Source organism: Cibotium barometz, chromosome 16 (genome assembly GCF_041138505.1).
Source record: "Cibotium barometz isolate CiBa-2024 chromosome 16, ASM4113850v1, whole genome shotgun sequence".
NCBI classification, from domain to species: Eukaryota; Viridiplantae; Streptophyta; class Polypodiopsida; order Cyatheales; family Cibotiaceae; genus Cibotium; species Cibotium barometz.
In genome coordinates, this window is record NC_141061.1 from 26,230,191 (window position 1) to 26,244,319 (window position 14,129).

General features: G+C 41.1%; 1 protein-coding gene across 1 annotated transcript; it reads left to right on the forward strand.

The window, feature by feature from the left end:
* Positions 1–251: 251 nt before the first annotated feature.
* Positions 252–1,241, forward strand: LOC147630499 (polyubiquitin 11-like). The gene has a single exon (XM_086810385.1). It carries the CDS (start codon positions 374–376, stop codon positions 1,061–1,063), a length of 690 nt encoding a protein of 229 aa, XP_086666511.1. The 5' UTR covers positions 252–373; the 3' UTR covers positions 1,064–1,241.
* Positions 1,242–14,129: the final 12,888 nt, after the last annotated feature.

The window sequence follows — 14,129 nt, forward strand, 5'->3', positions numbered from 1 at the left end:
ATACCCCTCATGCTGATGCGGTGGGGGTATCCACCGCCCATAATTCAAGGGCAGGCAATCTCCCCCGCCCATACATGGGCGGTGGGGTATGTGTAACGGTAAATACAAGGTCAGGAAGCGTGGTGAGCAAGGTGTAGATTTTTTGAAGTGCATGACGGGACCAATAATGGAGCAAGTGGCAGGTTGAGAAACCAATAGACTGATGCCACGTAAATACGAAGGCGGTGCTGGTCGCTACCTATAACCGGTTGCAAAGCAGAGTGATCGGTCACTTCAAGGGTTCTTCATAGCCGAAGCGTCATATCTTGCTATACAGCTTTTCCCTGTGATCCTGTTCCCCCCTCCTTCCCCCCCAAATCAAACCTTTGCCGCCATGCAGATCTTCGTCAAGACCCTCACCGGCAAGACCATAACCTTGGAGGTGGAAAGCTCCGACACCATCGACAACGTCAAGACCAAAATCCAGGACAAAGAAGGCATCCCGCCCGACCAGCAGCGGCTCATCTTCGCTGGTAAGCAGCTCGAAGATGGTCGAACCCTGGCAGACTACAATATCCAGAAGGAGTCTACTCTCCATCTGGTCTTGCGCCTGCGCGGAGGCATGCAGATCTTCGTTAAAACCCTTACTGGGAAGACCATTACCCTGGAGGTGGAGAGTTCCGACACCATCGACAATGTCAAGGCCAAGATTCAGGACAAGGAGGGCATCCCACCCGACCAGCAGCGTCTCATCTTTGCCGGAAAGCAGTTGGAGGACGGCCGCACCCTCGCCGACTACAACATCCAGAAGGAGTCCACCCTCCATCTGGTGCTCCGCCTGCGTGGAGGTATGCAGATCTTTGTGAAAACCCTGACTGGAAAGACCATAACCCTGGAGGTGGAGAGCTCTGACACCATCGACAATGTGAAGGCCAAGATCCAAGACAAGGAAGGGATTCCTCCCGACCAGCAGAGGCTAATTTTCGCTGGTAAGCAGCTTGAAGATGGTAGAACCCTTGCTGATTACAACATCCAAAAGGAGTCCACTCTCCACCTGGTCCTTCGCTTGCGTGGAGGTTGGTGAGAGGGCTGAGAGTTTCCTTCTGGGTTTCTTTATGTTAACCATATGTGTCATGCGTTCTAGTATATGCATGTGCTATGTGTCGTACAACTTAATGTGTGAAAACATCATATGACATCTATGTCTGGAACAACATGTCTCTGTTCATGTTACCGAATAACTGGCTCTCTTTATTTATGCATTTCGTACATGTAAGCTCTATGTGCTGTACAACCTCACTTGTCCTCATGATGCGATATGTTTGGCTGGTTCATTGTGTTGATGGTCTCGTCCATAGGTGGCTCTCTTGAATCTCAATTTAATGAATCTTGTGGCGTTTAATTTTCAAGGTGTTGCTTATGCCTTTGTAGGGTAGTCTATGTTACTTAATGGCAATTAAATGGCTTTTTTGGTCTCTTGTGTGTGGTTCAATCTTGTCAATGTGTGGACCGCTAATTCATAATGTGAGGATAGTAGGAGAAGCTAGAGATGGCTCTGAGCAGGTTTTAGCATTTTTCAGTGCAAACTCAGCTTTTTTTGATGTATGAAGTCAGTTTTGTAAGGGTGAAGTATGCTGATTCTTATTTAGTCAATGATGTGAGGGACACGTTTGCTTACCACCCTAAGTCAAAGTAGGACCTGCTGTTCGCATTCAAGTTTAGAAGAGTAGGTCACTATTGCCCACTTTCTTTGTTCTGCTCAGTTTCTTCATGTTTTCTTGGACAGCACTACATCTGCCTTTGTGATCTGAAGGCCATGTGTTATTTAGAAAAATTCAATTCTCCCAATTAAAATTGTTTAAGTAGTGCTTAGGTAAACTCCGCTGATTATCTGTTTACCACCATAGTCAACGAGAGTGAAGTCTCTTAAATGCAATCCCATGGTTCCTATATGAATGCATTATGTGTTTATTCTGGTGTCGTTCCCCAAGCTCTCCTCCAGCTAGCCATGCAGTGCAAGGGAGCCATAGGAAGGGCAAACCATCGAAATTGTGATTAAGAGGTATGGAGGGCTGCTCTTGACGAACTACCAAGGGAATAGCCACTTAGGGAGTTGCTGAGCTGCTCTTGACCAACTATCAAGGGAGTAGCTACTTATGTGTAACTCCATGTAGCCCATGTATATTGCAGGCATGGCTGATGCGCTGGACACTGTCACACGCTTCTACTAAAAATCTTTGTATGTTTAGCAATCCTTAACGGGGGGTGACAAATACCTTGCGCAATAGAGTTTGGTTTTTTCAGCATTTGGGCATGTTTCCTGGGTTTTGAAAGGAAATGATGTGCTTGTTGGTTTCTTCTGACGTATAGTAGGACAAGGCATGTCACTTCTCTCAAGATCGGTAAACTACAGTTTTTCAAGCAATTGTTTGCTTTCAACAGCTATGTGCTGTGGAGCAGGCCCTGAGGGCAAAGTGGCCGAACGTGAAGAATTTTGGCAGCCTCAGGACGCTGTAGAGACCGATGAGTGGCCGCTGCAATGCATTCCTGGCATGCATGCCCTAAGGCCATACCTGACGTGTGGGTGTGCCACAGTGCTCTATTCATGGTCTGTGGTTCCCATAAGATGCTGGGTGGAGCGAGCTTCTGGTGGACGGGCAGATGATCATTATCTGAGTTGGTTCTGACTGTCCTCAAAGAACTGTGAGGGTGGTCATCTTGAAATGGAGCTCCTCCTCCCCTCTTGGATGTGGAGAAGCCATGCTCCTTGTGCTCCCCTTCTGGGTTTTGGTTAAGGGACTGATGATGTGTACGACTCAGATGCACAGCTGTGTTTCGAGAATGTAAGGTCCACAATCAAGCTAATCCCTCCCATCCGAGATAGTAATACTGAGAGGACTCGTGCATCTGAAGCATCAACCTCGTTCGAGACATCTTCTCTCAGAATTTCGAAAGTGTACTCTCAATATCATCACTGTCAAACTAATCATCTACTCTAAAACTGATACACAATTCAGGTATTACAAGAGTTGTCATAAATTCATCAAGTTTGTAGAAAAAACCATGAACATAATGACTAAGACAGCACAACCGCGAAAATAGCATGAAGTCAATGACTAAGCCAGCTCAGTCCCAACTCAAATCTAGTTGCCTTTGTCAGCAGTGCCCAACTTCTCTGCTCATCTCATCGTGCACTAAGACAGCACAACCCCGAAAATAGCAGGAAGCCAATGACTAAGCCAGCTCAGTCCCAACTCAAGTCTAGTTGCCTTTGTCAGCAGTGCCCGACTTCTTTGCTCTTCTCCTCGTGCCAAATAGCCTAGTAATGTCAAGAGGGTTTAAAACTCTCCAAACAGTAAGTGTTTGCACAAAGCATTTTAGTAGAGTATTCTAGTAGGTAGCGTGAGGGGTTGCACATGCATTTTAGTAGCTTTTCCAGTAGGTAGTGTGGGGATAGAGTGGCTTGGGGAGTTGCTTGGAAAAAAATGTTCTTATGCAAAGTAAAGGTGTTGCGCTTCCTCTTTGTGGAACCCTTAAAAGCGTTGGTTTTGTCTAGGAAAACTTTACACTTCACGTCAAAATGAGTTGGTGTTGTACATCATTGAGGAGTAAAGAAACATCCTAGGAGTTAAACTTTTTGGAACTTGAAACTCACAAGGCGAGAGGAGAAAAACCATAAGCATGTGCGGCAAAAACTAAGATTGAAAAGATAAAAGACACCATTCAATATTTCTGGTAAACCATAAGCATGTTCTGCAAAAACAAAGATTGAAAAGGTAAGACACCATTCAGTATTTCTGGTTGTGAAATTGTGGTCGTTGACAAAAAGTCATCGTAGGAAAGTACATATTATTGTCTCTTGTTCGTGATAGCACAAATCCTATGGCATATGTTGAGATACCAATGCGAACATGAAAGACATTGTCCCATTGAGTTGGTCTTTCAAGTATAGTGCACTTGCTTATGTCTTTTCAACTTATTACATTGAGGAAGCATCCATCTAGCTTGCATGAATCCAATAGCATACAAGCAAGAAAGAGTAGAGAAGAAGGGGAGCTCAAGTATTATATTGCAGGGAATGATTGTGTATTGTATAGTCTAGTCTCTATTACCAGTCTTAAGCAAAGGAGAGCTCAAGTATTATATTGCAGGGAATGATTGTGTATTGTATAGTCTAGTCTCTATTACCAGTCTTAAGCAAGTATATACACGAAGTAATTAGATTTTTCTTATTTGATATTAAGCACAATGTAAGGCTGCTTTATATGTTCTACCACGGTCTTACAAAAGATAAGTGCTGGTTCGAGTGGGTAAGATGGCAAAGCGTCTTATGGTAGATTAAGCAGGTGAAACCATATTAACCTATGGATACCCTCCTTTCTAATGGTGAGACTGTGCCTCTTGTCACCCAAGTTCTCTTTTTCTAATGGTGTTGCCAAGGTGGAAAGCTGTGCATGGTTTAGGATATGCCATGAAGTTGCCGTGCGAGGTTAAGTGGTATGGTTTCGAACCGAGCCAGATATAGGCCATGTTGGTGATAAGCTTTGGGTAGTCCTAGTGAGATAAGTAAACTATCTACTCCTTTTTCACCTCCTTTAGGATTTTACAATGAAATTTCCACACGAGAAACTGGACTGATCCCACGAGATCTAAAACCCCAAATAATAAGCAAGCCTCCATCATGGCCTCAGTAGTGTAGCCCGGGAAGACTGTTTTTCTAACATTCCCCTGTGCTTTGACCACACCTTGACAATAGGTCTAGTGCCAACCGAGTTCTCAATAAAGGCCACAAAGGTGTGATCCATCTGTTTTTCCTTGCGGTACCATCTCTGTGTTTTAGGACCAAATCTTGGAGGCCTTTTCTTCTCAATCCAACACCTCACCTGCATCCAACAAACCAGCATTAGGGAGAGAACCCTAGTATGCATGAAGTTCAGCCAAAATCAGGGAAATAATCAAGGCATATTTCTTTGAAAATTCTGAATCAACAAATCCAACTCCAAAGATCTAATTTTTTTTACATTACATACAGACAAGCACATGCATATACATTTATACATTAGCTTAGTATCCTGCAATCCTGTACATGTAGCCCTCAAAAACACAATTTCATTTTTGCTAGTCCAGACTTCCCATAGAATGCAAGTTGTGACAATGTTAAACACCAACCCACTATGCTCATCATTAACTGCCCACTTCCCAAGTAGCCAGTCCTCCCAAAAGATTTGCATATTCAGACCCCTCTCTATCCACTTAGTCATTTTGCACCAGGTACTCCTTAAAGCTGGGCATTCCCAAAATACATGCTTGCCACTTCCTATTGAAGACCTGCATCTAGGGCAAATGCCACTAGCCATGTTTCGTTTTTGCAGCTTATAACCAATAGGTAATGCCCACATGCAAATCTTCCACAAAAAAAACTTGAAATTTCCTAGGGATCTGACAGTTCCAGAATCAAGTGCCATCTCTTTTTCCAACTAGAGGCACTCCACTTTACATTCCATATTTTGTTACAATACATAACATTGGCATCCCCTCTTCTCATTAATGCATAAATATCCCTACTTTTGCCCTCCTTTAATTTGACACCATTAATCCAAGACCAATCCTTGATCCAAACTGAAATATCAGTGGTTGTGGAACATAATTCACTATGCAACAACTCCATCACCTGAGTCATCAAGTCTCTCTCTCTCCTAGTTAACTGAAACTCCTCAGATAAGAGGTTCACCTCTTTCCACCCAGCCACATCCCTGTCCCAACAGTCAGCATGATATCTAATACCTTTGTTATTAAGAATCTTCGCCACTTCAGTATCAAGTGCAGCTAAGGGGGGATTAAACTTATGAGTCCATCATAACCCTAAGGACAGCATGGAGTTCCCACTTACCCTCCCCCCACCATCCCAAGCCATGACACCTAGATTATCTTTCCAGCAATTGCAGAGTATTTTGTAAAAATATGAGCATGTGATTTTCAGAGGAGCATGTGAAAACAATTGTCTTTCCAGTTTAAGTTTCCCCATCTGCTGCCCTTGGCCAACAAATCAGCCATTTCCACCAATTCCCTTATCATTAAGGCCCAAGTAGAATTTTGAGATAGCACCCTAGGCAGCATCGAAGTCCTTCTGGCAGCACAATGAGTGGGCAAGTGAATGACACCAATACCCCCTTCCCTTTTGGCAACTGGCACCTTCTCCCAGGCTAACCAAGCAGGAACTCTTTTCTTACCAATACCATTTCTCCACAGAAAGTCTCTGATAGGTCCTATGATTTCCTTCCAATGACACTTCCCAAATTTTAATACAAGGCTTAGAAACATGATATAAGCATTCAACATTGAGTTGCAAATATCAATTCTGTTATGGAAGGGAACTTTCAAACCTTCCCACTTCTTCAATTTCTCCACAAACCTATTAATGGCCCACACTACCAATAGTAAGTCCAACCCCAAAAGGAACTCCAAGCAGTCTAACAATATGACCCTTTTGAACCACCTCACATCCCCACCTCTGAAGATCAAAGTCATTGCCCTCAGTCAAGCTTATGATCCTAGACTTCAGAATGTTACATTTAGAACCTGATGCATTGACAAACTCATGTACAAGTTCTAGGGCCCATCTCACATTGTTATTCTCAGCCTTTAAGAATAATAGAGAGTCATTAGCAAAGCATTGAGGTGCCAGTTGCTCATTGTGCTTGAGTTTTAGACCTGTAATCTTGCCTTCACTGCAAGCTAGCTCTAATGACAAAACTAAAGTGTGAGAAGCAATAGCAAAAAGTAGGGCGGATAATGGGCAACCTTGTGTGACTGACCTGTTGATTTCAAATCCCCCTACTACTCTTCCATTAAGAAGCACTTTAGAATATCCACCCAAGGAGAAAGTATAAATGCATGTAGCCATTTTAGCTCCAAACCCCATTTTTTACATCACCCTAGCAATGAATGACCACTATATCCTATCATAAGCTTTCTCAAGGTCCAATTGCATCATAATGAATTTCTGCTGAGTTTTAATGGCCACATCTCTACCCACTAGAATAGCAAAGATATTATCGCAGATAGACCCGCCTTTGATAAAGCCATGTTGTTTTTTTGAGATAACCTCTTGCAACACATGAGTAATTCTGAGGGCAATCACCTTAGTTAAAATTTTATACATCACAGTCAATAAAGTAATAGGCCTCCAATGCCCAAACCTACCAACAAGTAGTCTGTTTAGGGGGATTAAAGGCTTCAACTCTTTTCTATTTCCTCTCCTCTATTTCTTTACGTGTTTGAAGCAATTTTGAGGACTTCAAGGTATCTTTCCAATGAAGCTGGTGTAGTAGTTTACGGTAGAACCACTGAAATACTTCATGTATACATGTTGTTTTCTTTTCTTCTTACTCCACCATGTTGTGTATATCTGAAATATGCATAATTTATCTCATGAGGCCTCAACTTACGAGACTCATGAGCCACATATCTGTCATCTTGAATAAGAATTTCTCCAATCCCAAATCCACTTGTGTCTATAATAACCTTGAAGGGTTTACCAAGCTCTGGAAATTTTAGCATGAGGTTAGCTACCAAGGTAACCTTGAGCTTGTCAAAAGCACTTTGACACATTGGAGTCCATTTAAAAGGCACATCCTTCTTGAGAAGTGTTGTGAGTAGTAGGGGAGAGTCAATCTTGGCGTATCTCTGAATAAATATGTGGAACCAACTTGTCAAACCAAGAAATCCTCAAACTTCTTTCATAGACTTAGGCTTTTTCCAATCAATGATAGATTTTACTGTACCTAGATCAGCCTTGATATTCCATCCTTTGAAATAATGAATCCGAGTATTCAATGTAATGAGTAGAGAGTGTATTTGCTCTTTTTAGCAAAGAGTCTATACCTTCTCAAGATTTCTACCAAAACATTACGAACATGCTTCTCATGTTCAACTGTATTGTTTGAATAAACTAGACATTGTATCAGTCGATTAAAAGTCACAGGAGAATTAGTAAGTCCAAAGGAATTACTATGAATTTGTATCGTTCATACCTTGTATTAAAGGTGGTCTTTGGAAAATCTTGTTCCCCTTAATTCTAATTTGATAATATCGAGATTTCATATCAATCTTTGTGAATATTTGAGCACCATAAAGACGGGTCCAAAAGCTTGTCCTTCTTGGGATCATATTTTTATTATTACTATTAACTAATTCAATCTCCAATAATTGATTCATAACCTTAAGGTACCATTTTTCTTCTTTTGTAAAAGCATAGGAGCACCCTAAGGAGATACATTGGGCTAGATGATGAACTTCTGTTCTAAGAGCTATCTCAATTGCTCCTAGAGCTCAATGGCTTTAAGAATAGACATTTTATAGGCCCTCTCAATTGCTCCTAGAGCTCAATGGCTTTAAGAATAGACATTTTATAGGCCCTCTTTGTAGTAGGCTTTTCTTTTGGGATCAGCTCAATTTTGTGCCTCACTTCATGAACTAGGGGCATCTCTATTAGATCCTCTAGAAATATATCAACATATTCACTACTCAACCACTCAGGCTCTTTAAAATTTGACCCCTTGCCAACTGGATTAAGCTTGAAAATGTAAATTTCATGCTTCTTCCTCATACCCTTAAGAATTCTAGATGCCTTCACAAGCTGTAAGGTGGGAGTTCTTATCACTCTGTTCCCTCACATCTTGTTTCGATGGATGCCCATAAAGGTAATGGTGGTCCCTTTGTGTGGCAATGAATATCGGCCTGTGAGCCAATCCAGTCATAGAATACCATTATATAATCTAAGAGGCAAGACCTTGAATCTATATTCAATTGCATTGCCATCTAGAGAGAACTGAATGGTGTCTGTCTCATAGTAGGTGAAAAGCATCTTCAAACACTACCCAATTCAACTTGCATTGGTTTACCACTTATCTGGTCTAGATTCAAATTTCCCAATAGCCAGGTTATATGAACAAATGAGTACTACTAGAATCAATCAATCATGAATTCTTCATGTTTCTTCTTCTTCCGGCTTTGCATTAGTAACGGCTTTGGACATGGCAAGACTGAGTTTGGAAGTTCCTTCTCTAATTTCCCTAGTTTTGGGGTGAAGGTGAAGTAGGGTCATAAAGTACTGAGTAGGATGGGTTGAGACGCATGCATTAGGATACTCACTTATGATATGTCTAGGTTGTTGGCACCAAAAACAAGTTCTTTTTCTCTCGTGTTGATGACTCATCAGTTACTCAAGACTCATCTCTTTGTGTACTCGTACACTTTAGGCACTCTAGTTGGATCCTCTGCTTCTTCTACTTTGCTCAGACTTGGGCATCTCTTGAGTTTTAGATGGAGCAGAAGTTATCTTTGCTGGCGGGAGGAGGGAATTTCTTCAAGTGAGAAGCTTCCTAAGGAAAGATTTAGCAAAGCCCTTTTCCATTCTTACTACTCTTGTGTAATAGAAGTTAGGTTGGCATAAGAGTGTCCAAGGGAGGGTCAAGATTTTTGATAAACCTTTCTAAAAGAGCAGCTTTGTCCATTGGCGACACAAATCGGAGGAGGCCTGTGTACATTTGGTGGTACGCTTCAATCAGCTTTCCTTCTTGACAAAGCTCTAGGAAGTCATTCATCTGATCCTCTTCAGAACCTAGAGAACATAATCTTTGATAGAGAAAGGTCTTCACGTCATCCCATCTAAGTTGGTCTTGATTAAGATGGTTTGCTTCCACATGATTCTTCCAACTAAATCGATTTGTCCCAATAATCTTAAAACATGCTAAGGCCATCTTGTTGCATTCATTATAACTTTCTCTTATAGAAATATTCATCCAAAACATCAATCTAATTTCATATAGCTTCAGGAAGATTGTTCCCTTTACCCCACAAAACAGAGCAGGATTCAATTTATGCAAAGCTTTATGAATATCATAATTCCTCAACAATGGGTACCATGTTATGAATATCATTGTCTAATTCCTCAACAATGGATACCATGTTATGAGTAAATTTCCCTGATCAACTCATGGCTACTCTGAAGAAAAATTAAAATTTCTCAAAATTCGTATGTGTTTTAAGGCTCTTGAAAATTTTATAACTTGATACGGTCGTGGCAAGTTGGAATTTGAATTTGAAATTTAAAATTTGAATTTCACATTGGAGGGAAGTGAGTGGGAGACAACTAAGACCCCGTCATTAATGCTAGGTAGGTGGGAAAGGGCAAAGTTAGAGGCTATCTCTAAGTTAGTGGATTTCAACTAATTTAGAGGCATTGTAACTTAACTAATGATTAATTTTCTTAATCCCAATATTAATCACTCCTTAACCCTATTCTTTGCCTTCTAATAATTACTCATAATTGATGAGGAGTTTGAGCATAGGAATTGGATAGGTGGATTAGCAATATTTATGCTAATCCAAAGATGTGATTACCCCTAAATAATTTTACTAATTAGGTCTCTAATTAATCCAATCAAAAGAGAAAAAATTAGACAAAAGAGACCAAATTAGTGCTATTTCTTGTTAGTTAAGGCCTACTTGGAGTGAACTAGACATAGATTTGGGTCAAGGCAAGTGTTTAGAACACTAATGCCACTCCAATTAGTCTAATTACAAGAAATTAGGATCACTTCATTAGTTTTTTGCTCTCTTTAAGTCCACTAATCACACTAACCAGTAGATTAGTGATAATTAGTAAAAAGTAAGAGATAGTTTGTTGTTTTTTTGTGTTTTTTAAGAGATTAGATCTAACTATGCTAACCTACCTATGCAAAGGATTTAAGCAAAAAAAAAAGATTAAGCTATAACTCAACTAAAAGAGTGTAGGTTTAAGCAAAAACTCTCTTGATTAGGCTCTCTAATCACCCAAATCCCAAGTTTTTCCACTCAAACAAGTGATAATCCTACTTTAAACACAAAGCTATACATGAATCACAAAAAAACATAAAAAACAACCAAGTAAAACATCAAAATACAACAAAAAATCAAAAAACCGCATGCCTACGGGCTATGGAGGCTCCATAAGATTCGAATCAAAGATGGCGTAGAAAAGTAGCGGATTGGCGCTCCCCGACAGCGGCACCAAAGATGTTAAGGAAACCCTACCTTAACGTGTCGTGGGAAGTTACCGATCTGCTGGGCTTGAGCAAGGCTCACGAGCTCCCACATAGCCGCTCATCGACCTCGGGGGGTTCACTATGTTTAATTCCTCTACATGCGTTCAAGGCCTATTTTAAAAACCCCTTATCTGTGAATTTTTCACGAATAAATTACACCATTTTTCTATTCAATATGTGGATACGGTATCCTTATATATGTAAAAAATGTGTAAAAATGAGATTTTACAAACCCCTTATGTTGAACCCACATGCTACACTTACATATTTATGAGTGACCCCCCTCCCCAAGTTGTCAACGCCATCATATCGCACTCGTTGTCACATCGAGGCAGTTGCTCTAATCATAGGGTGATGCAAGCTCTCTCGCGAAGATCATGTGGGATCTCCAGGGAAGAGGATCGCGTTGGTTAGCCTAATCACTCAAGAAAGAGAGCGAGAGAGTAAGCAAGAGGGAACAAGTGATTAGCACTAATCGCTCCCAAACCCTAGCCCTAAGCACACCACACATGCTAGATTAGAGCTGCAAGAGAGAGGGAAGGAGAGAACACTCCACTTCTATTACACAAATGGGATAATAAGTTACAAACAAGAGAAATTGGCTTTTATAGTTCTAAGCCTTTTCCCAGTAGGCCGTCCGAGTAAGTGACCTAGGTGCCCAAAACATAGTTACAAGGCATTTCTCTATGGTTTACCCAACTGACCAAGATCCTCTTGTTTGTCCTTTGAAGCTCAATACTTGGGAGCGTCTTTAGGGCATGTCCCTCATCAAATGATGGGATTTACAATATATAGTGCTGGCGCCCATTACATAAGTGTGCGGACATAGTTGTCATAGGAATGTGTTAACCAATATGTGGTTAACACATATTGGTTAACACATATAGTGCTGGCGCCCATTACATAAGTGTGCGGACATAGTTGTCATAGGAATGTGTTAACCAATATGTGGTTAATAGATACCTTGGACTGACTCGGGCCTCGCTAACATCACCGCCCACAACTACACAAGCACAAGAACGGGGTTAGCATCATACACCCATACTTTAACTTAATCAAGATAGCAACACCATTGTTTAACTAAAGTCATGGGATACAAGAAACCACATTATCTTCTTAAGAAAGCGACAACTTTACAAAAAATTTGGTAAATTCAAAACAAGGAAAAGTAGTACTCTCTTTCTTACTTAATTAATGCTAACATTAAAGATGAATAAGAAAACCTCTTTTTAATTAATTTTCAAGCTAACCTAGCCATTGTCTCCATGTGGGACTCGCACGTGAAGAGCTTCGATCCCGTCCGGAGCATTCCCTTTAGGAACATTGTTATGCATGCTTCTCGAGGTAGCATTTTGGCATCTTTCAGAGCAGCCACATAATATCCACCTTCTCATAGCTCACATCACCGCGCAAACTCACCGCTTCAGTTGGATTGCATAGTTTAAGTGAGTGTGAACACTTATGGCCATGTATATAAGTGAATTTATCTCATAATACAAGATACTCTCCCATTGTGCAATTGAGTCTTTCTCTTGCTAATACTCTTGCTAATCTCTCTCCCTAATGCATGCTAGTGAGTGTGTGTGAGTGAAGTGAGGTGAGAGGAGGAACGAGTACCCATAGTGCAACGCGGCGGTGTGACAACACTTGTGCGGGAGATGTGGGGAATTTCTTCTCAAGGAGTTGTAGAGCTTGGAGACCTCAACGGTTATGAGCTCGGCCATTGGAAAGATCCTCTCACAAGAGCTGCGGTTCACTAGGTAATCTCTTTTTGGATGTGTTTCAAGGAGAGTAAGGGTGAGCCATAACACACTGGGATATGGGTCAGTACATATTCCATGCTAGTCTACTCATTCAAGTACTCCGACTCCTCTAATGAGGATGTCCCGTGCAAAAATGATTTTTTTTAAAAGCACAAAAAACAAAATAAAGAGTACCACTAGGCACATCCAACAAAGCAAATTGATAAGAGCCCATAAACCTAGCTAGATACTTAATTGCCAGTACTCCACTAACTTCTCTCTCTCTCTCTCTCTCTCTCTCTCTCTTTCTTGAGTGATTAGGCTAACCAATGATATCCTCTTCCGCAGAGATCCCACACGATCTTTGCGAGAGAGCTTGCATCAGAGCAACCGTCTCGGTGTGACCAAAGAGTGTAGGAGGATAGTGGTGATGAGCGGCTATGATGGAGCTCTTGAGATTTTCTCGAGCTCGGTGGATAGGAAAGTTTCCATGACACATTAGGGTAGGGTTTCCTTAACAATATCCCTCCTACCATTGGTGGGAAGTTGAAACTCGTCGGTTTGGGTGAGTGTTATGGATGTTGTATAGTTCTGTGGGCCTAGGCTAGTGTGGTAAATAAGCCCACCCTAGCACGTAGACATCCCTCCAAGAAGCAGGAGGATCGAGCGATGGATCCTGAGAGGGTGAAAGGCTACCGTGAGTCCGCACCGACTACCAACGAGACGAGGTGTATGGTCCCATAGGGATTGCCTAGTCTATGGAGACTAGAAGGCCAAATTGTAGATAATCGACGGAATAAAATAAGCTTTGATCTGGATATGGATATATTTGAATATTGTATCTACTTTTAATTAAATCCCTTGTTTTCTAGTATAATTATTGTATCATTGTTATGTGGTTGTTTTAACGAGCACTTTGTAAGGTCTCTAATTAAGGAACTTGTTTATATAAGTTACACAGCGTGGAAGAACTAATTAGAAAACAAAATTGACACGTGAGTTGGGAGGATGGAATGCCTTGACGGCACCATCCTATGGATGGGTGGACCCGATTAGTCGGGTAGCTTTCCAACAAAATTAATTGAAAGCTCTCTCGGGGAGATCACTCATAAATATGTAAGCGTAGCACCTGGGTTCAATAGAAGGGATTTTTAAAATCCCTTTTTTACACATTTTTTACATACAGAAGGGTACCATTTAAAGGGGATATTCTCAGGTTCAATAGAAAAAGGGCATGTTTTATTCATGAGAAATTCATAGATAAGGGATTTTTAAAATAGTCCTTTAACACATGTGATACAAAGGGTTTACTTATAGTGAA